At 47.3% G+C, this 25,719-nt stretch overlaps 2 protein-coding genes across 2 annotated transcripts in view; one reads left to right on the forward strand and one right to left on the reverse strand.

Annotated features, from left to right (window-relative positions):
• Positions 1-25,719, reverse strand: part of LOC135798752 (nucleolar protein 4-like) — a 40,630-nt gene that overhangs the window by 4,741 nt on the left and 10,170 nt on the right. Inside the window, exons 2-3 of the mRNA XM_065311696.1 lie at positions 19,479-19,610; positions 18,304-19,074 (exon numbers count right to left, since the gene is read on the reverse strand). Of these exons, the coding sequence (XP_065167768.1) occupies positions 18,304-19,074; positions 19,479-19,610 (903 nt within the window). The remainder of the gene's footprint in view (positions 1-18,303; positions 19,075-19,478; positions 19,611-25,719) is intronic.
• On the forward strand, positions 11,102-12,086 carry LOC135798753 (cytochrome c oxidase subunit 4 isoform 1, mitochondrial-like). The gene is made up of 2 exons (XM_065311697.1): positions 11,102-11,617; positions 11,788-12,086. The coding sequence occupies exons 1-2, from the start codon at positions 11,188-11,190 to the stop codon at positions 12,006-12,008; spliced, it is 651 nt and encodes a 216-aa protein (XP_065167769.1). The 5' UTR covers positions 11,102-11,187; the 3' UTR covers positions 12,009-12,086.

The raw sequence follows: 25,719 nt of genomic DNA on the forward strand, positions 1-25,719 counted from the left end.
TACTATTAGCGATACGCATACGGAAGAGGCACATCCGTTTGCAGTGACCTTCCTCAACATTTACAAATGGGTGCAACCGCAGTGGAAGCCATTAACGTCAAACTTTATTTAGATTCTTAAAAAAGGCGCGAATGAAAAAAAAAACACTGCTGCGTCGGGTGCTTTAATCAACGTGACCTAATAAAACCGGTGCACAAATGAGCGTTCAAGAAAGCGTCTCCGTCACTTCGCCGCGCACGTGCTAAATTTGTTTGCGCCAACGCGCGGCACGCTTTGTTCGGCGGCGATAATTCCGAAATCTTTGGGAGTGAAGCGTGAGCCGTACGTGTACGTTGACCCACACACAAACGCCCGCTTACCTACTTGTCGGTGGTACACGGCGGCGGCCGGATGATGAAAATCTGTGCGCAGCAGCATGGCACGGCGAAGTGAGCGCGAGTGTGTGGATACGAGTGGCGGTATCAACTTGCAATTCGAGTCGATGATGTCGTGTGAGGCACGCCGCAAACCCAATGATACCATCCACCGAGAGTCGCGTTTTTGAGTCTCTTCACTTGGCCACACACACGAGCAAACACGGCCTTACTTAGCTGCACTCGGTGTACGAAAATATGACATGCGATGAAACTGCAGCGAAAAAGTCCTACGTACGGCGTATGAATTTAATTTGTGGTATTATCCACGTATAATCTTTAGTGTTCGGAATATTTTTGTTTAATATTAAAGTAAAAATCTGATGATATAGATAATTTTAATTTTTTTAATTTTTGTGGTAAATAAGTGTTTTTTTATTTGTGGAAAAAAATGTATACCAAATTTAATCATATCAAAAGGGTATACGGCATGTCCTGCTGGCGTGCGTTTCGCGCCGACGATGTCGAATGTAATACTGGTACTCCTGGTAATACTAAACTGTAAATTACACCAGATGGTCGTGCACGCAATGCCTCTTTTTGTGTTGCGCCTTTTCTCGGGCTACTTTTTGTGTTGTTTGCGCTGTTACCGGCGGTCTTCGGCGACTATGTTGCGTTTTTCGTCTAACGATGCATGCAAAAATCGCCTGCAACGTCCAGTTACTTGCCAAAGTGTAACCAGAATAACCCGATGAAGTTATGAAACTGTGCGCGGCGCATCACGAGCATGAAGCGAAATCGGTAACGAGAGAGTCCCTGAGAGCTCCGCCGAGAAGACGACTTTTTGCAAATATCATCTTTAAGTACCCGTCCAAACCGCGTTCCAATAGTCGATGCCGCGGCGCGGCCGAAGACGCGGGATGCGAACTTTTATTACTGCGGTTCTTTGCCGTGCTGCTTTTGCTGCTTGCTATGTGAAGATTGGCAAGAGCAGATGCTCGGCGCGTTGAACTGCGCAAATATTCAGCGTCCAGTTCGAATTTTTAATGAAATTGCACCTTGAGTTACTCAAAACCTGCGTAACCACAGAAACGAATTGACTGCACGCTGAAAGTTGGAAAACAGTGAGGACAATAATATAATTCGTTGGCATTTCAGTGCGCATCAACACGTACATCAAAGCAACCCATATCTGCACGTGACCGGAGTGCGTAACGACGTTTTTCGTGCGAACAGAGCGCGTGCAAACCGCATGGGGGTTTAATATAGAATTTCAATGTGGGTGTCGCGTCCCCCGCACGAACATTTACATATTGCAATGCGTACCTTATCATTTGTAAATCTACCTAGCGCGCCTCGCGTTCGATGGTGTTTTTAAGCGCCGCGTCGTCGCAAGTTGTTTCCTCAACAAAACAAGCAAGCTGCGGTGGAAATAAAAATTGGTACTATTCGGATATTACTCAGCGGCGGGTGGGAGTGCTGGTGGCGGGGGCGGCAGTGTGTTAGTAAAACGCAGAGCAGCGCCGAACATCGCCGCCACCCCACGTTGGCGCGGCGCGTGCACGAGTGAGGGCCGGTTCGCCGGGGCCGGGTTATCGATCCGGGTGGCACACGGGACGAGGCAGGTGCACGCACATCCCTTACGAGCCCGGGGGGCCCGGTCCCCACCCCACGGCAGCGCTGTCGGATGCCACACGCCGCTCCCGCGGGCGAGATGCGCCCACACGCCCCCGGCCTACGCACTCGCCCTCAGCGCCCGTGGGCCGTGGGAGCGGTGGGTCGGATGGTGGAAGGAGGGCGCCATTCGACGACAGAGAACATGCCACCACCACCACCGGGGCGCATTACATTGCATCGCATGCAGCAATGCGCTCGTGGCACACATCGAACACGCTGCAACGCATATGTGTGACTTAACTTCATTGATTAACAATGGTAATTAATCTGCTTAAATTATTCGGACGTGCGTTCGACTTTTACCTGCGGGCCTTTAAATCGCATGCGGCCATCGCACAACATGCGGAGACATTTCAATTTTACGATTTTGGTCGAAACACACTGAAGCATATCAATTTGCACATCAATCATTAACATTGTCGTATCTTGTGTGTTGTAACTATTTAACTTCACAATGATACTAACGCAGAAACATTTATGAGTGAATTGTTCAGTTAGTAACACACAATTAATATCAGTAAGTAATTGGAATCGCTGTTTATCAAACTTTTTAATACCTGAATATTATTTAATAATTATTATTGTAATTCTGATATTTCCAAAAATATTTTGATAAATTTAACATGTAAATCGATAAAAATTATTAGCAAAAAACAAATTTAACTAAATAATATTCAAGTTGCTAACAATAAATTTTTATCTGCACTTAAAATGTACTTTTGCTTAACTTAACTAGAGAATAATGTGTCGAAACTTAATAATTTCAGAACGAGCATCTTCGCGTAATTAATAAGTGTGACGTAATAATAAAGCCTAAAAAATCTTTTATGTGGGCACAATTGAATAACCAAAAAATTCTGTACACACTATAATTGGAAATGGATATCGTAATAAAAGCCGTTGATGCACAATTATATTTCGCCGTTCGCACGCAAAAAAAGAGTGGAAGCAATTTCATCGCATACACTAAGATCCATGCATGCATACACACATAATCACGCACACATAACTACGCGACGTTTTCGCATTCATAGGCGAGCGCCGCGAGCACATCCGACGAGAAAGACAGCAACGTTTAAAAGCACCTGTTGAGTTAATAATGCTAGAAACACGCCGCCTCACCTGAACATTTACATATTTCGTCATTCATGCACAAACGCACACAAGACGCGCGAAAATACGTTACGCAACGTTCGGGCGCCTGCTCGCGAAAATGCAACCGCACGCCGATGGCCATCGCAAAGCGACGCCAGAGAGCTAAAGGAGAAGGAATTGCATTCTCCTGCGGCGCACTCAGCACACACCGACGAGCCACTTCAGCTACCGACTCGATTAATTTACTAGCGACCGTCGTGGGGTCGCGCATGGATGGCTCCCGGCTTCGTTATGTGTGGGGGCAAAAAAACTAGACTAAAATAAACGCATCTGAAACAAAACCACGACGTGCGCGCGCGACGCGAAAAATGCGTACGCGCGTCCTCTCCGAGTGATAGGGAGCGGTCGCGCAGCGCAAAATTAAAGCGAAAAATTTCATCCGCCTAAGCTGGAAACCAGTATAACCAGATGCCAGATATATCCAGGCGGAGAGTAGTTGGTTGTTGCGCGATTATTTGTAGCGAGTCGCCTGAGTGATCCGTCCGATTGGCGAAAAGCGATCGAGCAGAAGCTGCGGACGCGTCGTTCGCACTCTCCGTGACCGATAACGCGCTGCAACGGCTTATCAGTTCGCACACTGCACACAGACCGAACGATATTCATTCCCGGCTTGCGGAATAAGCCGTCGATGCGTACAATAAACGAATATTTACTTTTAGCAACAAACACCACTCGATGATACCTAAAATTTCATTTCGAAAGGAAGTTCATTGTCATTTGCTTTAAGATAACTGCATCAATGATCAAAGTGATATTGCAACTATCAATAACAATTCAATTTTAAATATTTACTATATCAGCAGTGTTACAAACAAATCGCAAGATATTTGCGTGAAAATTTTATGCATAACTTGTCTAATCGACCTTGAATGCCATCTATACATAGGTGAGTAAGTTCGAATGGGAGTGCATTTACTCGCGCCGATAAAAATCAAACAGTTGCACCACATAAATAATGCACGCGAGATAATCGCCATGAATTGTCTCAAAATCAGCGACAAAGTGTAATTAAATTTAATTAAACGACAAAAACACCTTGAACAGATGAAAATACAACGCCATGTACGACACACAAACAAACCAGGTTCATTTGTTTCGTGTTTACGTGCAATGTGCGCGTTTTTCTTTTGTACACGCGTAGAAAACCTTGTAGGTTTAGTTCTAGCGGAAGAAAGGCTAAAAAGTCAGCGTCTTACCTTGTGATGTTGAATGATAGCGGTGGCTTTACGCTTTGCCGACATATTGTTAATTAAATTAAACGCGCGTCTTTTTTTCGATTTATTTACGAACAAAAACCACACAACGCCTTGTTGTTTGATGTGTGGACCTTATGTGTGGCGCGATGCGTCGTTAAATTCACTTTGCCGGCGCAAACTTTCGGGGCACGTGCATAAATTATCGTTGTTTAGAAGCCCGACCGTGACCAACTAACAGTATCTAATGTTGAGATAGGTCAAGCGCCGCGTTCGTCGATTGGTCGCTTACGTCACGACTCGCGAGCGCGGCACGTCGCGTCGCGCGCGTTTCTCTGTGTGTATGTACGTGTGCGGTTCCTTGCGAATTTAAAGTGACGTCGTGATCGCGATCGTATTCACCAGCCGGCAAGCAACACATTCGCCGCCAGCTGATATCGTAAACAACTATCGAACCGACTACGCGGGTTGACTGGACTCGAATTCACAACTCTTCTCGAAAAACTACAAGCGGAATATGATTGGAATTTCGCGCGCGCACTAGAAAATTAGTTTATCAATGCACCAGTGAAGAGTTTATTACGATTTGCACTATGATTGCTGCGGATGTCGCTTGTAATAAATTCTGTGTGGTTGGTGTGTGCCGGCGAGTGTGAAACTCGAGAGCGCCGGTCGCGATGCGGTGCGACGGCGTGACCGGTACGTGAGCGACTGAAGGCAATGAGATATTATCCCCCTCTAGTGTCTGCCGGCGCGCTCGCGCTCCCTGCGCGTCCCGGCGCGAAGCCGGCGCCCATCCCCTCCAGCGCGCACGGCCGCGAGCGGCGCAAAAACGAGGACTTGGTTCCCTGAACCCTACGAAAAACCGCTGCCACGGTTACCGAACGAACGCGGCCGCCTCGCGCACGCACACCGGAGCGCGCCGGGCGACACACGACGCGACGAGGAGCGCCCAAGACGAACCAGGGAGCCCCCGACCTCAACCTCGTTCGCGCAGATAACCCCTCAGCCTGCTTTTAACGTCGCTCATCCCGAAAAGGGATCAAGAACTTACGAAATGCATTCTTTTCGCACAGATGCTGACTCACAAACTCTGAGGTGACACAAGCGAGCTGCTTTTTTGAGGTCATTCGAGCGAACCAACTTAAACGGTTTCAAGCAGTATTATCATCTCGCGCTGGCACTGGAATGACTACTGTACGCGGACGCCAGATTTAAACGCGTCGCACGATTACGCTTATCGCGTTATGTACAAATGTAGAAACGCGTTGCGAAAAAAAAAACGGCAAACAACAAATCTCCAATAGCAATGCCCTCAGAAACGCGCGCACAACAACCGAAACTCATAATTACGCTGCATTCATATGGGGATTGAGTGCGCATTGAAGAAAGCTCACTCTCAGTGCTGGCACAGTTCCTATTTGGATGCGCCTACGGCGTGCGCGTCTTAATCCGAGCGTCGCGACGTCCGACGTGAGCATCGGGAGTATGATAGACAAGGATCGCCGAATACAAACTTTCCAGCAATTTCAAGCCGTCGGCTACCCCCTGATGGCAGGAGTGGTGCGGAACGACGCCGGAGATGGACTAACAGAGGCAGAAAAAAAAACAACCCTGAAGGAACGAAGCCCTTGTAACGCTGATGATGTAAGATATGCTAGGAAGGAACAGGAATTGACTATGTAGTCAATATTATATTACGCATGAGTCAAAAAATAGTTTTTGTTTAAAATTTGTCATCAAATACATTAAAGTTGAACTTGAATTGAATTTGGCAAAGCAGTATTAGTACCTATTAGGGTCCAAGTAATAACTGCAGTTGGTATTGTAATTAATTAAAATTTAGCAGGATGTTTTTTCGAAACTAAAAGGCAATGATTTCAATTTAATTTATCTATAAAATGTAAATAAGCCCATCGCAGCGGCAAATCATAATATTTCACATGTCGAGCATTTATAACTATTGACGTTTTTGACTTCATATGCTTTATGCGCCTATGTGCCGCGCTGCTGCGAATGGTGTGAGGCAGACCCCGGCCGCCCCAAAAGTATACACACAACGCGTCGATCCGTCTATGTCGCGGGGAGGGCGGCAGTAGGTATATGAAATTCGTCGCGCGCTTGTGTTTGTGCAGCGAGCGTGTGTACCCATTAGTATCGAAGCCCCACGCGGTTGTCAAAGGGCCCCACCCGCGCCGATCCTAGCCGCCGCGCCCGGTCCCCAAACAGCCGAGCGCCGATCCCCGATGACCCCCGGTCCCAACACACCGGCCCCATCCACCCACGCACGCTCGACGCGAGCACTGGCGTGAGGCACGCACACGGACGGACAGCGGACGGACGAAAACCGCGGACAAACGCGTGCACACACACACATATTCAACCCACATACGCACGCATACAATCATATTGTTCCGAGCGATGGACGCGCGAAAGGTGCGCTGATGCACTCGAACACAAAGGCACTAAATTCACGTGCATGCCCGAATTCAATTCCATTTATATGCATTTCACCGCGCGGCGCCGCTCATCGCGGTATTGGCTCGACTGTTTGTCTCTCGTTGCGCATTTGAAGATCATCGGGTGACGAAATTAAAAGAACTAAGTTGAATTGTGGAAAACATGATGCCATCCGTCAATGTTTGTTCAACATACACGTAACTTTACATAGTGTCCCATTGACATTATTCCTCTGCAATTTCCGGTTAAACTGGGGTAAATTGGTAGTGGTGTATTAGATCAGTTGGTACAACGTTAAAATTAATTAATTATGCAAAAACAATGCACGGAATACATGCATTTGTGGACAATGATTTGTTTATTTAATTCTGGATTGAATATGCAAAGATTTTTGCGCAAATGTCCATGAATTACACAGCAAGTGATTCCGTGATCCCATTGACACTTGTTGCGATATTTTTTATCGACGCATTCAGCGTTTACAACCACCCAAGCCAACTGTTCGCCTCTTATGAATCAATTTGAACGCCGCACGCTTTGCAATCTTGCATATCGCTGGTTTAGTTTTTTTCTGTGTTTACTACGCTAGGTGATGAACGACGTGCTTACGCTGACTTGGGCGATAATTTATAGCGTTAAACAATAAAACTAATTCGCTGGTTTGTCTAACGTCAGCGATGGAAACGGCGAAATCGTTTTTATTCAATTGCACCGAAACAACGTCAACTAAAGATACATTTCGAGTATTTTCGGGATGATTTACGGCGAACGACTTCTACTATTAACAGCGATGACAAAGGAAAAATAGATTTTTCCATTGCTCCACCCTTACCCTCGACGCAAAAAGCAACTAGCAACATTCCTTATCCCGACTTCTCAGTAGATTTCATATAATTCCCATAACAGCGAGGAACACGCACACAGCGCGCGAAACATGGAAAATATGAAGAGAAAAACCGAGCGCGGGCGCGCACACACAAACGGATAGCAAGAGAGGGTTTTTGCGAGGACGAACGCCCGAGCGGCGAGAGCCAAGGGGTAGCTGCTGCATTGGTGGCGCGGCAGCGGCGAAAAAGGAACGGACGGACTGGGGGAAGCAAAAAAGAAAACCAAGAAATCTCCAGTGTCACTGTCGGTAATGTGTTTCGCCGTACGTGAGCGCGCGTGGGCGGGCGCCTTTTGTGTATGTGTGTGTGGGTACACGAGCACGGCGAGAAGCCCTAGATATTTTTTGCTCTATTTCGTCCTTCGTCCTGGCAACCCGAAGCGTCCCCCTCGTGCGCGCTGCACTGACATGTGAGTAGTGCGGCAGGCGGAGCGGGCGCGGGTGTTTGCGTGTCTCTCCTATTCTCAGATCTCTGCGGGCTACGAGGCTTATCACCCCTCGCCGGCACACTCCCCCAACGCGTTCTCCCCCCGCCCGCTGGCGCGCCGGTTCTGTTTGCGCCGCCGCCGCCACCCACCCGAAACCGAAACACGCCGACACCGTCGACGTCAACGCTTCTTACCCTGCAGCGAACGCCGATAGAAAATTAGTATGAACAATTCAATAGATCTTTGTTGCCAGATTTCTGCACGAACAATTATTATTTATACCGTGCTGAGTCGAAGCTACCTGTATGAGTGTACACGTTGTCGGAGTAAATAAAGAGCGCAAAAAGTAGGTGAATCCACGCTTGATTGAGATTTGCGAGCGGCGGCGCACTCGTGCACTTGCAAGCGCTGACCCTAATTGTCAGATTACTCATTTAATGGCTGTTTGTTACACTTCAATTATCCCCGCGCTTAAAGGCTGAGCATTTACGTTCATTCAATAGACCGCTCCATCTTCCATCTAGACACAGGTGCAGGCGAGCAATTAAGCGAATAAATCAAACGTACAATTTTAGCTCCGCGTTTGTTGTCCATGTGATGTGCCTCAAGCGATGTTGATTCCTCGCAGCTTGCCACTGCTATAGTACCGGGGCACTCATAGATTATAGATAAAACATGCGCCTACGTTGTGAAGGAAAACTTTTCTGTCTTCAACGGAAAAGGAGGGTTTTCAGAGTTGGACGGACTCGCTCCTCCTTTTGCGCTCCTTGTTATCTCCGGGAGCTCGTTACCTACCAAAGGCCCCAAGAGATACAACTTTGTCGGACCCTCTTTACTCGCGACGGCTTCAACCATCCAGCGATCACACGTCGGGGGCGAAGCGCACAGAAGATGATGATGACAACCGACATAAGCGACCCGCAGTCGACCGCTCCTATATTTCCACTCAAATGGATTCGGTACGCAAACACACGCGTGTGTCCCTTTTCACACACATTCAGCCAAACACATGCAAACCTACCGGAAACGCACAGCGTTGATAAGTAACGCCTTATTTATTAATTCCCAAGTTAGAGGTACGAGAAACTAGAAAGTTTCGTTGGCCCAATTTAGCCCCGCGCGAAGAAATCGAATAAAATTGAAGCAGACGAGGAAAAAACGTGACGTCAGTGCGGATGATGGAAAGCCCAGAGGGTATTTCTTCGAGGACAAAGGGTTGTTCGGGGACCGACTCGTACGCATCGCTTGGAATGAGTCTAACCAACACCCTTACCCTAGAATATTGCCCCGCGCATGAAAAGCAAGAGGCAACTCTTAACTATATCCCGCAGGGAGGAAGACTCTAGCCAAAACAACCCGCCAGTCGAGTTTGGCAATTAGCGAGGGCATATTGGATATATCCTTATAGATTTAAAATAGTTTGCCCAATTACCGCAAGTAAAAACCGCACGAAACATATCCTTACAGCCAATATGCTTGGAACAAAGGATATCATCATAATCTTTTTTTATTTTTCGCCTCGCTCGTATTTATTTCCACCCTAAACACAGGCGTATAATATTTTTAACAGAAATACGACGAAATTTTATGACGTTGCATGTCGGCCGGTTGGTAGGTTTGTGTTTTGGACGTTTTATCATTCGCCCACTGGCGAACAGACCACCAAGGTGCACTAACATCGTAGTTGTCATATGCCGCCGACCGTGTCATAGAGCTTATTAACCATGTTATCATCTATAAAATAATATAGTTATATAACATTAATGTTGCTGCTAACACTTGCACATGCGGGGAAGAATGACACCCGCTGTAAAGAGGAGAACTCGCGGTGTTCATTTTCGTTTTATATTTCGGCGTTGTTAGCGTTGTATCATCATTATGTGTAGGAGCAGGAGTTACTTTAGTATACTTCAAATATTATAGCAACTTTTTTCGGGTGTTTGCTTTTAAAAGTTGATATTTTCCAAAGGAAAAAATAATATTTAGCAAAAAAGTTTAATTTTCAGATTTGGTACTCGTACTTCAAACAAGATGTACACGATGATGTTGTGGGATTTTAGAGTATTAGACTTTACTTTACAGATAAGTAACCCGTTTGAAGAAGTTAGAACCCAAACTCTCCCTCGCTGTTTGCAACTAAATTTAGAATGTCGAAGCAAAAGTGAATTTGTACCCATTAAATACGCCCAGCCGGCTTCCAATTTCACGTGACCGAAGAGAGGGAGTCAGAAAAGTTAACGCATACCCTTCTTCTTATTTCTCTACTCAAATTTCTACAGCATGCATAGACATATGTCTTTTATCCCGATAGTTTCTAATTAAAGTTGTGCTTCTAATAAATGTTAATAGTATAAAAACTGCAATAACCAAAATTTTGTAATTTCTGTTATCTAAGATTATTTTTGTCCACCCTCACATGCCCTTAATAATAGAGCAATAAACCGTCATCACAGCACGCCGATTTTAGGGTCAATTTTCAATATTTGTGTGCACGAGATTGATTAAATTGGATTATACGACGATGAGATTGTGTTCGAACCGTGCGGACGTCCTACGAGATGAATAGGTTGCGATTTTATGTCACTTCGAATTACACCCTTTGTGCCCTTCCACGGTCGGAGCACGACACTCCCGCCTTTGGAGCTGGTAGTGCATATTAAATGCCGTTTTGTTATGAGCGATCATTCTTTAATCGCAAAACACCGGATGCCATTTGAGGAATTAGGCCTAATATGCGCGCGGACCCACGGCGACAGCTAACCGCATAAATCCATTACCAAATTTGAAATTTGACAAATTCACTGGAATATGCATGATGCCATCAGGAGCTCAAGGCAAAGCAAAGCCCCTCACATATCATGGATATAATATTAACGCTCTCAAGTATGTGGATTTCACATATCAGATGATAATAATATTCAATGCTAAACTATTGTCCTTTATTCAGATCTAGGGTGCGTTGGAAAAAAATAAATGCATTGCGACTGTCACACCTGTGCATGACAACATCGACTGTGTAGCTTTCTCGTCTCGTGATGATTTTTTCGAAGCTCACGAGGGCCGCCGTTGGCTTTGGCGTGCGACACATTAGTGTCTCTCAGAAATTTTGCGGCCTCAACGACGGCAAGTATAAGTGGAAGCAGCAGTTCGCGCGGCTCATTGGCAACCGCGAGCAGGTTGGCTATGGCTGGTGCGGCCAGCCATGGTATGAGGACACAGCTTTGTTCCCATTCCCGGCCATCAGATACAAGGAGCCCACGCCCGAAATAAAGGCTCTTCGTGAGAAGGAGAAGGGCGACTGGAAAGAGTTGACCATTGAGGAGAAGAAGTGTTTGTATCGTGCAAGCTTCTGTCAAACATATTCCGAATTTCAAGCCACCACTGGTGCGTGGAAGACAATCGTGGGAGGTGCTCTCATACTGATATCGTTGGGACTCTGGCTGAATGTTTTCATGTATCACTTCGGTAAGGACCTGTCAAAGCACTCTGTTTTCGTGCGTCCTTGAGGTGTAATTTCATGACATGCCAATTCCATTTAGTATCTACCGTCGTGCTATTGTCATTAATTATGCCTGAAGGTTTCGATTCGGGATAATTATAGTTCAGTAGGTCCAGCATTAACTTGTTGTTTTCAGTTTACAGCCAAACTCCTGTACCGATATCGTTCGACGATGAACATGTTAGAGCGCAAATGCGTCGTCAAATTGATCTGCACACGAATCCGGTGACGGGCATCGCTGCCGATTGGGATTACGAAAAGGGCGATTGGAAAGAACCGAACAAGTGGAGGCAGCTGCCAAACCCTTTCATTGACCCTTGCACTGGCGAAACCGTTTGCAACAATTATCGCGAATAACTCTACCTACTATTGTATTTTGACGTATATATAAAATTAGTTTTTGGGACAAATAGAAAAAAATTGCCATTTTGATAATGATTGTTTTTCCCGCTGATAAATATATCAAGTTAATTAAAGAATTGGGTAAGTAATTAATTAATATTTTCTTATTGATTCCGAGAATGTTATTTTCTTGGATTCCTTGCAGAGTCCTGCTATTTTTGTCTTGCGGACAGTTAATATCCTTGTATGCGTCGGGTTCTTTTTTGTATCAAATAACAATCAATAGTCCAGAAGACGAAAAAAGATGGAATAGGGACCGAGGCGCAGTAAGCGATCCTTTGTTCGTACGAAGCGGACGGAAGCACCGCGGACGTATAAGGGTAGCACAAATACACCCTCTAGGAAACCTTATATTAGTGAGTGCCTGGCGTCCACGAGTCTCATTCACCCTTCCCGCGCGCGCCTTCGCCCGTCCACCCCGGCCGCTCGCAATACCGTTTCGAGTTGAGACCCTTGGAGTCCGATCCCTCGACCTCCACCTCGCTCACCCTACCCCGGAGTTCTCGCCGTTCCGCGCGCTCACAACTTCCATACACATTCGTACACCCACGCGCCGAGCCGCCCGACCGCGTGGAAGGAGGAGGCGAGGATGGAAGGATAGGAAACGGTCATTCACTCATCCCCTTCGGGCGCGGACGGTAGGTGGACACATCCAAGATAAGGGTTCAACATGATCCGTTAGCCGACGATGCTCGCAAGCCCGAGACCGAGGCCGGGCACCCGTGGGGTGAGTTTTGTGCAACCCTTATTGCGGTTGCCTGCTTTTACTCCGCCATCCCGGCGCAGCCGGCGCGCCGTACAAACAGCGAGAAACACATCTAAGGTTTATTTCAGTTTTGAGGCTTCGAAAAAGCCCGGCGACCCACCGGTCCCCGCGGGGCGGCGGGAGGTGAGTGCGGTTGGTTTTTAGTTATGAAGCAAAATGCGCCAAACCCGATTCTCGATGCAGGAAATATTCTCGCGTAAATGGTGTAAATGTAGAAATCTTCGGATGCAATTTTGGTCGCTTTGAAAGCGCTTCATGTCAAATGGCGATGAGGATGAAAACGGCGCAGTGGCGATATAAGTAAAATGCATAAAACGAATTGCATTTTTACGCCTCGCCCGCCGGAGTGATAAAAACAAGTAGTTGCAGTGTGTTATATGACGTACACCTCTAAACGGGCGTAATAATTCTTTTGAAATTATGCGATTTATTCCGCCCGACGTCGCGCAGGAAGGAGTACGCGCCGCGCTTGGAGAGATAGATGGACGTCCCTTTTTTACCGCCGAAGTCGTTACGAGCGCGCGCGGCCGTAAAGAAGGTGTAAGGGTGTAAGCTGAGCCGCGGGCGCGGCGCATATATGAACACATATTGACGTATTGTGAATTATTCGGAATCCGACAGTAACTCGCCGTTTAAGTGGCTGGCTGGGAGCGAGACAGCGTTTTGATGAGTTTGTGCTTTTACAGCGGTGCTTAGTTCTTAATGGTTGTCGATAACACATCACCCACCAACACATACGTTCACTCATACGTGCTGGTTTCGATTGCGCGACCGAAGCACAAACCGAGTGTGCCGGAATCGTTGGGTTTTTCTTCGAAAGTAAAAAAAAAATGGAATTTTTTTTCCGAAAAAAACTTTGCGCCGGCAAGCAAGCAAAGTTGTAACAAAAAGAAGAAAAGTGTGGAGACGCCCGAGAAACAGTTTTTATGATGTAGCGCCGTCAGCTTCAACGTCAAGGGGCGGCGGAGGTGTGGAGTGTGAGCGGAGAAGGATCCCCGGAGGGCCTAACCTGCCAGATATCCGAAACGAGGACTTTCTCGCTCTCTACTTCAAACCCGAGCAGGATGTGTACCGCCCGCCGCCCCTCGCCACCAACCCCTCGGCGCCTCGCCTAAGCTCCTGTGTGCCTGTCTGCCGCTTTCGCTTCTACTTTGCCGCTGCAATTTACTTGATGAAGGGTGGATGGGGAGTTGGGGACGACACGTACCCCTGCTCGCACCCTTAATGTTGCGACCCACCGCCCACCCGCAGATATACAGTGCGATATTGAAGAAGAGATAACCAACTTTTATACTTGCTCAAAAATTACGGAAATATATTCCGACGATAAGAAGACAAAAATTTCCTTGTATAATTACGCAATTTACAAAGAAAGAACCATCAAATTTGAATACTCACAATCAAATGGTTCGTGTTTATGTTTATGTAGGTGAAATTATTACAATTGTTATCTTGAACGCTATGAACTCATTCAAGAGTTAATAAAATGGAACCGAAAAGTACGAATCAATCAATCAGATATTCAACCGCTACCGTCACTGTTCGCGATGACAAACATATTTTCTGGTGTCGTGTGAACATCGAAAGAGGCGTACAATGCACCTATGTACGCACATGTGCCACAGCCGGATATTATTCTAGACAGAGACATGTGCCGTGTTAAAGCAATACGGTAACCATGCGACAACAAGGACATAAATTAAATTGTATGCTGTTTTAGGTCCGGCTGGACGGACACGTGCCCGCTAGTCCTGGCGTGTGGCAGGCTACGCAGGTAGTAGTAAGTCTTCGGCCGACCGAGAGCTTGTTATATTTTCACTCACCCTCTCTGCCGTGGCGAGGTACGCCAGCCAGCGGACGGACGGACATTCGGCTCCACGCGGCTCGGGGCAACACACTATTTGATCGATAGTGTCCACCGCAAAACTCCCCCTATAACACACACGACGCGCTAGTGCCGGGCGTTACACCCCTGATACCCGCTTTTATGAATGCGAGCATGGAGCGCCCACCCCCGCAACTATCAACACTTAACTAATTTAAAACATCGGCACATTCTATGGCGTGTGGACCCTTCGCTCGCACACACAATCTTGGTGTGTTTTGCTCTCGGAGAAACTTTTCCCAACTATCGTTATTATTATTATACGAATATCGAGTTTCGCCTTTGCACCCCCTTACCGTCCTAGAGGGTGGTAGAGTGGTTGAGGGTGGCCTGGATAGCCTGTCAATCGGATATCCGGAGCTGGGTTTTAAGCGGACTCCCTTGAGAATCGAAATTCGCTATTTCAGCTGCTGGCAGACTTTCCGTCAAAAATGTACGTACCTATTTCAACATTTCTCTGCGCGCTGCAGGAAGAAATATAAAACGTAAACAAACTGAATAAATTATTCTGTTAGTTGCTCACCTCAAAAATGTCTAATTGATTATTTATTTATCGAGAGGAGCAGAGACGAGACCTGGCTATGATACATTCAGAGCGCAGAAATTGCGCAGCACTCAAAAACAGACAACGTCTGCGTCTGCAGTAGGTGCACACAACTGCTCGGCTGGCATACGGGCGAAGGCGCGCGAAGAAGAATAAAACGACGATAAGATATCTGTCCGTAGTATCCAAGAATAGCGAGAAGAGTGTGTGCGAGTGTCGCACTGGCACCGCTGGCTGCTGAGGTGCAGCCACCAGCCAAGGCAGAGAGGCAAGGTTACTCCACAGTCGTTTTTATCCGCTTTATAGTTGCAGCCGGGCGCGCTTCTCTCTTGGAAGCCATTCGATGGGCGGAAAGAATACAAGACGGTCGCTTTAAAGTTGACCTCGTTGCAGCGTGAAATATAGGAGCGGGGGGCGGCGACGATCCGAAGCGCACCGTTCTGCGCCCCATTCGTTTTAGTGTATTTTGCAGCAAGTGCATACTTTGGACGTCTTTTTTGAGCGCGAGCAAGGGAGTTTGGAGATTAGAAAGAAATGGAGCGTTGGTACGTGCATGTGCGCTCGTCCGCCTCCGTCGCCGCCGCCGCCGCCGGTGACGGCAATAGTGTTGGATAATATTGAGAGTAATTCAGGTTTATTGGCAATAATCGCGCTAGATATGGCTTCTACAGACATGCTCCGACTCGGATAGCAATTTTAGTGGTGCACTATGACTGCGATGCTTACTGCCGCTTACGGCCCAACCGCCCCCGCCTCTACGCTCGCACGCCGGGAGCGCAGCCAAACCGGGAGGATGGCTTTCATATAAAGGTGTATTATTATTTTCCCAAAGTACACCACCACCGTCGACGCCAGCGATGGCGGCGAGGCGCTTTTACGCTTGTCGCATTCGGGCACACATTCATGTGTTCGTGCGAGTCGTATTAAGTTGAACGTAAATCCGCTTTTGTTTTAAATTTTTGCAACGCGTTGGAACCAAACGAACCAAAGAGGAGAACTTCCTAGTGCGGTGGGAGTTTTTTTTTTGTTTATATTAGCGCATTATGCAAACTTTCATTACTATCATGCCTTTCATATGACCGTACGCTCATTGCGGTTATTCTCTTAATTATGAACTAGAACGAAAACAAAACCGTAATAGTGGTGTATTCAAATCTCATTTGAATAGGATGATATAAGGCTGATTTGAGATGAGTTCTATTTCTATTCCTCACCCTTTATATTTAGAAGAACACGTGTAACGGCCCAATCTCTTTCGAGAGACACATAACGTTCATATACTGTGGGGTAGATTGATTAGTGGGGTGTCGGGGGTGAGAGACAAGTATTGCAGTGTATTCTCCCGCAAATCACGCATAGGGCTATAGACGTGCTTTGAACGTTAGGCATGAATTTTGAAGACAACAATATCACCCCTCTTAGATAGGTGCGTAGGTGCAATCACGCGATAGTTCTCTGAAATTGATTGAGTTGCATTATAGTTACCGCCTCAGACACATGAAAGTGACGTGCAAAATAATTCAAAGCGCTTTTGACTGAATCACCATTAAAAATTGATAACATAATAATGTAGTTTTGTTTTGAAGATACGCAATCTAGCCTGTTCCAATGCTAGTGGATTATAGGTTGAAAATGAGTAGAAACGATTTGTCTGCGAGTTTCGGTGTTGTTGGCAAGCGACCAAAACAGTATTCCCTAACCGTGAACCCACACCCTCCCATCCACCTCAAACCCGGGCGCACGAACAAAAGGAAGGAACATCCATCTTTAGCCTCGGTCCAAAGGACCTTATCCTCCGCCCGCACTCGCTCGCCCGCCAGAGCACTCATGATTCATCCGTGTTCGACCGTTAGTCCGTCCGAAAACTCGCCTGGCCGTCCTTTCGGGGGCTCAGGCCAGATGAGTATCCTTTATATCCCTCGCGTCCGCCGGTCGCGTCCTTTCTTGACGTCCGTACGTATCTCTCGCCCTCACCGCGACCCATCGCCTCACCCTCGCACGCCTCCTCACCTACCTACGCCCGAAACGTATCAGACCGGAGGAGCTCTTATATCCTGCAGGATACGCACGCACACGCGGGGCGAACGCGCCGGACGGACGGACCTAAACTTTCATAAACACGAAGCCAGAGGGTTTAGGACCGGCCGCTCTTGGGTCGAGGACTCTTTCTCGAATTCCCTCCCGCTTGAAGCTCGTACCCTTTTCGCGCACAAATATTTAAGCCCCGAATCAATAACGTGCACCGATTTCTCTTCATTTATACTCGGGTCCAACGCGAGCAATGAAACATTCACGCTGGCTGTCGTCGGGATGAAGTGTCAAGGTGTCATAACAAGTCCGCGAGCACGCAATTGATGCGCTAATCATCCCGCGACGTGTTGAATTATTGAGGAGTGTGTGCCACTCCCAGGTGGAAAACATTCCGTCAATCATTACACATAACTGTCAATATTGAGGTCTTGGTGGGCGCGTGTGACGGGCCAAAGTAATAAATTTATTATCGCCGCTGCAGGAAGTTGTTGCGGAGTACGGTGCTTTGATTAAAGTTTGAGTTTTCGGATGAATATCGCTCCGACGCCGAATTTTGATAAAATTGAGAGACACGGGTATTAGGGTTAAAGGGTCGGGTTCGGACAGCGGCCGAAGGGATGCCGAATTACTCTTTGCGCGTGTTTGCGGCCGAGCTGTTTGTTTGGGTTTCATATTCGAGAAGGAGGCGACTGCGAAGCTGTTAATACCCTTCAGACTGTCCCATCGCATACATAGAGATATAAATCCGTAGCAAGGGAAGAAAATAGTTCACCTTGCCGGGGAACAACCCAAGTGATTTGAGGCCAGAACTCACATTCACAATTAATACGAAGCTTAGTGCTTCAATATAGAGGTGAAAATCAAATAAAAACGCACGCCGAAGAGTAAATAAAATAATGAGTTAGTTTTATTAGTTGTGTAAATAAATAAAATAAATAAATAATAAATAAATATTAGTGCTTGTGTGTTAATAGAAGTAGTGTGCCATCGCCTCGCGAATAAAATGATCAATGAGCGTACTCACGTTCTTGTTCTCGAGCTTGAGCGCGTCCTCGTCGGTGCAGCCAAGACTGCGCATGTATTTCAAGTAGGTGGTGGTGATGGGCATCGAATAGTCAATCCCGCCGGCCATAAATCCCAGCCGCCGATGGTTCTCGCTGCGCTCGCGTTCTATGCTCTCCACTGGCGACCAAAGTTTAGGGGTGGATGTGATTGCATCTCCGTTGCGGCGCGCCGGCTGCTGATCTGATAAATGATTGAGATGTCGCTTTTTCGGCGGCGTCTTTGACGGTGGCGGCGGATCCGCGGACGTCAGTAGATTGCAAACGTCCAACGGATTGCTCGATCGCTTCGGTTCAAGGGTTCGGCTCTTTGTTAATGGTTCGACGGTTTTGCTGTGACTTTGAGATATTTCCCCATTTTGTTGCCGCTGCAGCTGCTGGTGGTGCGGCGGGGGCGGGGTGACGGCAGCATCGTTCTCCTTTGGCGTAGATAAGGCCGCCGGGTGGGATAAGTCGACTGGGGTGGCGGTTCGGTGAGGCACGGGCGTGTGTGAGGGCTCTGCGTCCGGCGCGGGCGCCGGGGTGGCGTGAGGCAACGAAGGTAATGCTGTGGCAGAGGCAGTGGCGGCGGGCGACGCAGTCGGCGCCGCTATCAGCGGCAGGGTGGGACTCGGACTCGGCGTCGGCAGCACCGAGACGGGCGACGGGGAGCGTGGATGCTTCTGACATTCGGTGCAACCCAAGAGGAAGCGAGTGACGGCTTCCCGCGGCAGGAACGCGTACGTCTCCGTTATCTGCAAAACGAATGCGAAACAATTGCTTGTATAGTTGTTACATTGTCAACGGGAGGTAGAATTGCGAATGGCATTTCAATAAATGCACCTCGCCCCACACACCCGCACACACCGTGGAGGCCTTTTTCCAACGTCGTCTTTTATACTCGCGTTAACGTGAAATGAAATGCTGCGTGAAAAACGAGCTGGGCTGAGGGACAAAAGCGAATTCGATGAACGACGGTGCAACAAAAGCGGTCGAAATATTGACAATCAACAGGTGCTTCGTGCGAAATCCACCGAATGTCAAGTAGAAGCGCCGAAATACATTTACCCAGCGCATAATCAACGCGCCACTCCTTCCACGTCAGACGTTATTATTCTCTTGTTTCTACTTAAACTTTTAAATCGAAGTTTGCACTTACCGTTCGGTAGGTACGCTTTTGTCCGGCGTGTTTCCCGGGTCGTCCCTCCAACTCCACGTGTACATTGTAAATAATATCGAAAAAATTCTCGACCATCGCCACCTTTCGATGCACTGCTTCGCCATTTGAATTCTGCAAGCACAAACACGAAAAGAGAACTTTAATGGTTGAATATAAAAGTAATGAAGCGTTTTTAATTTCCCACTTTATAACTAACGCATAAGAAAGAACTTCATGAACGTGCCTAATCCTCTGTATAGTTGACCTACATTCACCGCAGCTGATGGTATTGGTGAGCGGCGATGCGCACGTTTTTCCGCGTGCATGTAGCTGAAGCGGGGAGTTGTTGGAGGAACGCCGTTTGTTAAAATAGCGCACTGGGAATCGTAGGAAATGGCGATGGCAGCAAACTATATATCTATATAGGTAGGGGTGCGGAGACGCTTGGGATGCGAACTAAAAAAGGACGAAACACCGACCCGACGCAGCCCCGGATGATTCGGCAGGAACAGCGAAGAACTCTGCTGGATGTGGGTAAAACCCGACGGTCGGGGCGGGTAGCGAAAGCCCTCTTAACGCAAGGCGTGGGTAGAGGTGGAGGTGACCGAGGCGGCGGTTTGGGAGCGCTAGGACGGATCCGACCTTTCCATCTCCAAGCCATATCACCGAGCCGGAGAGGCACAAAGGAAAAATGGCTCCCTCTGGCGCGGCCACAGGGTTACTATGGTTTTGTGCAGATAAAACCCGAATGTACGAAAACCCATTATTTCAAGCGACCAAAAATGCCGTGCCGAAAACTAAAATGCGAAGAAAAACTCTCGCTCTAGACTTCCGAAACTATGAACTCAATTAGGCTAACAATGCCACGGCGAATAAATACGTATGATATCGCTGTAGGCTAAGCGAGAGCGCAGGTGAGCGAAATTAAATTCGATTTCGTTCTTTTGATGACTCATCCCCCTCTCACGCTGCGGCGTCGTGTCGAGCGCGCGTAGGAGCACCTCGCAACTCTCCTAATAACTAAGTCTGAGAGCGACAGCGGGGGCGGCGGCGGCGAATGCCAAATGAAATAAGAACCAAACGTTCGTCGTCTCGGGCGCTGTCTCTTTGCTTCTTCTTTGCAGGCTTACAACTGTGAATCGCGACTCTTTAATATTGCGACTCCGAGACGTCACTTTCGAAGGAAACCCTAAGCCGGCCGAGAAAAACTGCATTAATTAGTTTTAAGGTAAAAATTTTCCTTCAAAGTGCGAGCGCTCGTTTGCTGCTTCGCTTGTTTCCCTCGGGCTAGGCAGTCCGAGGTTTTTATATAAAATGTTTCAGCTTTGAAAATGCTTTGGCGTTGTTTTCAGTACTTACCGATGCAGCAGAGTATTCTTTAGAAAAGACGGTTATTATTCACGCACCGAAAAAAGATTATTTAAAAGAAAACGTGGAGAGTAATTTTCTCAACTAATTTTGCGCTCGTTAGGTTATATGCACATGTATCGACTGACAAAATAACACGATAAGAATATCATAAACACCTTGACAATCCAAGCAATGCGCTTAAAAATCAAAACAAACAAAACCGAAGGCAGCGCTGGTTATTTGCGTCCACCGAGTTCGCTGTCCGGTTGACATTCGCAATTCCATCAACGCACCAAATTTACATTGTAGTCTTGAATTGAAATACAAACGGCGTTACATTTTGAACATGTCGACAAACTTTGCAGTACTCAACAACCTAATGACATAATTGTTTATGTAGACAACAAAACCTCATGCTCTTTACATAACGAGTCCAGTTGCTTAATTTAAATTCAAATAGATCAACATGTGGTTATTTGTTTTTTAAATAACTGTGTAGTATCAACAGGTCCCTTTGCGTTTCGGAGATTCCCTTTTCCCAATTTACTATCGCACGTACGTGTTGGAGCGTTACGGCCGTTCACGGACACCCCGAAATAAGGGAAATAAAATATATTCGGCTAAATAAGAAATTGCGTAACGCGCAAGCCCGCTTTGCAACGATCCAGGAAAATCAGGACAATGCCTACTGCGCCATCTACTGGCGACTTGATACAAGTAACGTTTCCTACTGAAGAGAAACGAGGAATATGGCTAGTGAACATTATCACCCATAGACGGCGCCAGCAGTACACACATAAGCTTATGAAACTAATTCAACAAAGTTTCAAATAGTTTTCAAAGTATCTCAGTTCACGTAATAAACACATACGCACAAATCAATACATTACTCTTAGATTTGTCTGAAATATTAATTATTATGATAAAGTATTGATATCAGAAGATAGTTTAAGATTTGCGATATCAAGACAAATTTGGAATTGTGTTCATAGATGTGATAATAAAATCAAAAATCAATGCCTTAAATAAACTTATTTCCAATAAGATCAAATCATATTCGGACAGTAAGTGGACGTTGGTTTTGAGATAGTGGCGATGCGCGGATCTTGCACCTCGCGTAGTTACTCGGATCATAGACTGACACCTGTTGCGCTCGACCGCACCACTCCGTTTCCGCTTTCGACGGCGGATGCATTCACATCCACACACAAACACACACGAGTAAATTCACGTCGTCCGCTGGCTCCAATCGGCCGGCGTTCGCTGATGATCAGGGCGAGAGAGCTTTTACATCCCGAACTCGATCGCAGTTCAACACCGCGGCGGTTAGTCGGCACTTACGCGGCGCGGCTTCACTCTCGCACGCCTATCATTAGCGCGGTGTGCGCTTCGCTCCTACTCCCAGGTACCAGACTTTTTGTATGCTAATATCGATCCTCATTTAAGAGATAGCCATCACTCAAGCACACCTACAGTTGCAAAATTTCCATTTCCTTGTTGGTCGGAAGATGCAAAGTTTAAAGCTGACCGAAATTAATTTAATTTTGGTATCCCAGGTGGAGAATTAGAGATTACCTGTAGAGCGCGCCGGAGAGAAGCCGAACGTAAACTACAGGTCCTAACGGATGCGTAATCCGCTCGCCGTCAGTGCGGCAACCGCGTTTTGCAGCCGTCGTCGCGTTTGCCTTCTTGCTTGCCGGCTGCTTGCGAAATGTGAAAGCATCATCAATGTGATTAGGAGAGAATCTCCACCATTTCTATATCCAACGCACAAAAATTTACGTAGACATAATAATAAGTTATTTATAATCAAAAATATCGAAATGAAATGATGAATGATGAATGTAATTGTGTAACCATAGTGTTGGTACTTGAACAGTGTAGTTGTTTATCAATCGGCGTATAGTTAATTCAGTCCACCGATGGCGTGCTGTGCGCCGCCGACCGGTGACCGGTGCCGTAAACGAGTCTCGTTTTGCGCGCGCGGGCTGCCCAGTCGCCTCTCCTCTCTAATTGATGCCGTAATCACATATCTGGCGTCAGATCCGTGCTCACGGCTTTCCGTGCCGTCGTCGTCGCCGCCGTTCCAGCAAACGTAACCGCACTGCCGCCTCGGCCTGCATTTCGTGTCGGCCGCGCCCGCACTCCGGCCATAATGTGCCACACATTGCGGCGCAACAAAGCGACGCGACGACGGCCGACAGCCGACTTTATTTCGTTATTGCATCCCATCGGCCTCATCATTAAAACCACTCGCAGACTTCCTGTCGCCGACGTCGGACTCATTCCTACGTAGGTCGCTCGACTTATTAGACGCGATTCACTTGCTAATTGAGTTCGCAGCGGAGGAAAAATCTTATTTCCTCAATATCCACATGCTAGTGCTCGCAACCCTTGCGGTTGAATCTCGGAGAGAAAGTTCCGAGTCGGGACGGCTGGGATGGCGCGGGTTTGGGTTTGGGTCAAGAGTCGAGCGGGCGCCGGAGGCCGGAACACGCGCGGTGTTGTTGTTCGCTACGTGACGCGGCTGTAAAACGCGGACGCGCTCCGTTTGCGGGGCTGCCGAGTTCCTACAAAGGCCCGGTACGGTGTGGGAGCGGCGCGTCGGCGATTGGAGATGCTTTTGCTCGAACCGCTGCGCACTACACCGCACCGCGCCGAAACACAAAGGAATTTCTCGGTGTAATTGAGTGGAAGTGAGAATTTCACTTCTTCGCGCCGGCGAGGAGATTAACGACACGCGAAAAAATCCATTTCCATCGGGTTGAGCGCCAGCGCTACGCTTTTCACGCTTCGAGGAAACGAAAACTTTGTGCGCGGATAAATTGGATGCCAATAATCCACCAACTTTTCTACTAGCTACTACTAATCTTTTTATAATCGCCCAACAAATAATGCAAGTCAGGCGCGATTCGAGTTTTAACATTATTGAAATTATTCATGAAATGCAGACATATTTGTCAACAAAGCTATCTTAATAAAAGATTCTCATGAACTGAAACTTCATAAGGATTGCAAGCCGAGGAAATATATTGGACTTGATCCAACTGCACAAAGAAATGCACTTTGAGAGTATGGGAGGAAAACTACAATATAAATCTTTTACCCTAATCTGAATATGCGCAATGGGAATAAAATAATATCGATTTTAATTCGCCATAAAAAATACATCCCTAAATGGATTTCGATTTTAAAAATAAAACAAACTCATTTATTCGCAAACATAAACTATACTTAATCAATAAAATGCTTTAATGACTCAATCCATTAGCAATTTTCCCCGTTTGCTACTGGAATACAACGCAAAACAGGATGCTCGCACAGGATCGCAATGGAAGTGAGATAACAAGGGTCGCGATGACATGGCAAAGGATTACCGCTCCTCAGCATGCTAATTGCTTATTACCACCAAACCTGGCGCGTTGTTTGTGCACGACCGTGCACGAATCCACCGCCGATGTTCGCTTTACAATTCCGGTGATAATCATCACCTAGTTGCATCTGAGCGTACGCAGTAGTACACAACTAGGTAGGTGGAATCCCACAAGTTAAATTATTAAAACTTTGACTTGGAAATACAACAAGTTGTACACCACAGGTGAAAAATTCACGTCAACAGCATGTATTCGACGAAAAAGAGAAAATCTTAATTATAAATTTCACGCTCGTTATCCATGCACGCGCTCTGAATACACAATACGACACGATCACAAACCGAACAACGTCACATGCTCGTCGAGTGCGCGCATTCATAATAATACGCGATGTGCACGCGGCCCCGATAAAGAAGTTAGGCATACTAAGCGGCATCGCATAGTTGGGAAAATGGGAAATTTCGAGGTTAATGATTGGATATGCTGCGGTTGCAGACCGCAGTCAGGCGCGCGCTATCGACCGTTTGGATGGGTCGGATGTTCGTGCGGTCCGCGCGCCACACACCGTCGGCCCGTTGCTTCCTCACCAAATTGCCCTCTCGACGACGAGCGACGGACGCCGAGATGCGAAGTGCGAACCGAGGGGCTACTGTGCGCGGTTTTGCCAAATGGCCGATTGCTCCAAGCGTTCGATCAATCATTTCTACTAGACGCTCCGCAAAGGGGTTGAATAAATGGACGCGCTACAAAACATTAGCGGCGATTGCTCTGTTTACTACCATCTCGAACCCGCGCCGCGCCAGTTCCGAAAGTCTCGTGTTACGCAAACGATCTTATACTGCATATCGCGATTGAAGTCGAAGTGTAGGAGTGTTTTCCCGCAGCAAACTCGGAATACGCTAGAATAATTACGCGTTTTCGGTGGCGTTCACCTCCTGATGATGAATAAAAAACGCGCCCGTGGGAATTCGGCATAGCAATAATTAGTAACGTTTTGGGGAGTTTCTTCAAACATTTTCCTTGTTCCACGCCTTTTGGCGTTCGTTTCCACTCCGGCAAACATTTTCCGAGTTTCGAAGCTACGAAAGAACGGAGAAACGAAGCGTGGTGTTGGATGAGCTGTCTCTTTCACATTAATATTGCAAGCGACGCTCCCGATTGTCTAACGAGCGAGGGCGCGCACGCGAGCCTACTGTTCGGCAGGTCGTCGTCGGCGGGACGCTTTCTCCCTTTTTGTGGAATTAGATGGGATCTGCGCGCTCCGGCCTTTGTCTCCGCGAGGCGGCAATTTTAATGTCGTTTTTACTATTTTACTTATTCCATTTTTATAGCGCATACTTAATTCTAGCGGCGCAGCTCCAACTGTTGTCTCCTGGGGGAGGAGGGAGTGAGGCATTTGAGCAGAGTTCTCGGCATGGCGCCGAACGATGTCGGCGCACACAAACAGGACCCTGTGTCATGTCACCCGCCCTCCCTCGCCGCCCTCACGCTTCCGTGCGTGTGCACGCCCGAGGCAG

Source organism: Atheta coriaria, unplaced genomic scaffold (genome assembly GCF_025399875.1).
Source record: "Atheta coriaria isolate IRGN ID8LTWV9N9 unplaced genomic scaffold, Caltech_Dcor_3.1 hic_scaffold_9_pilon, whole genome shotgun sequence".
NCBI lineage: Eukaryota > Metazoa > Arthropoda > Insecta > Coleoptera > Staphylinidae > Dalotia > Dalotia coriaria.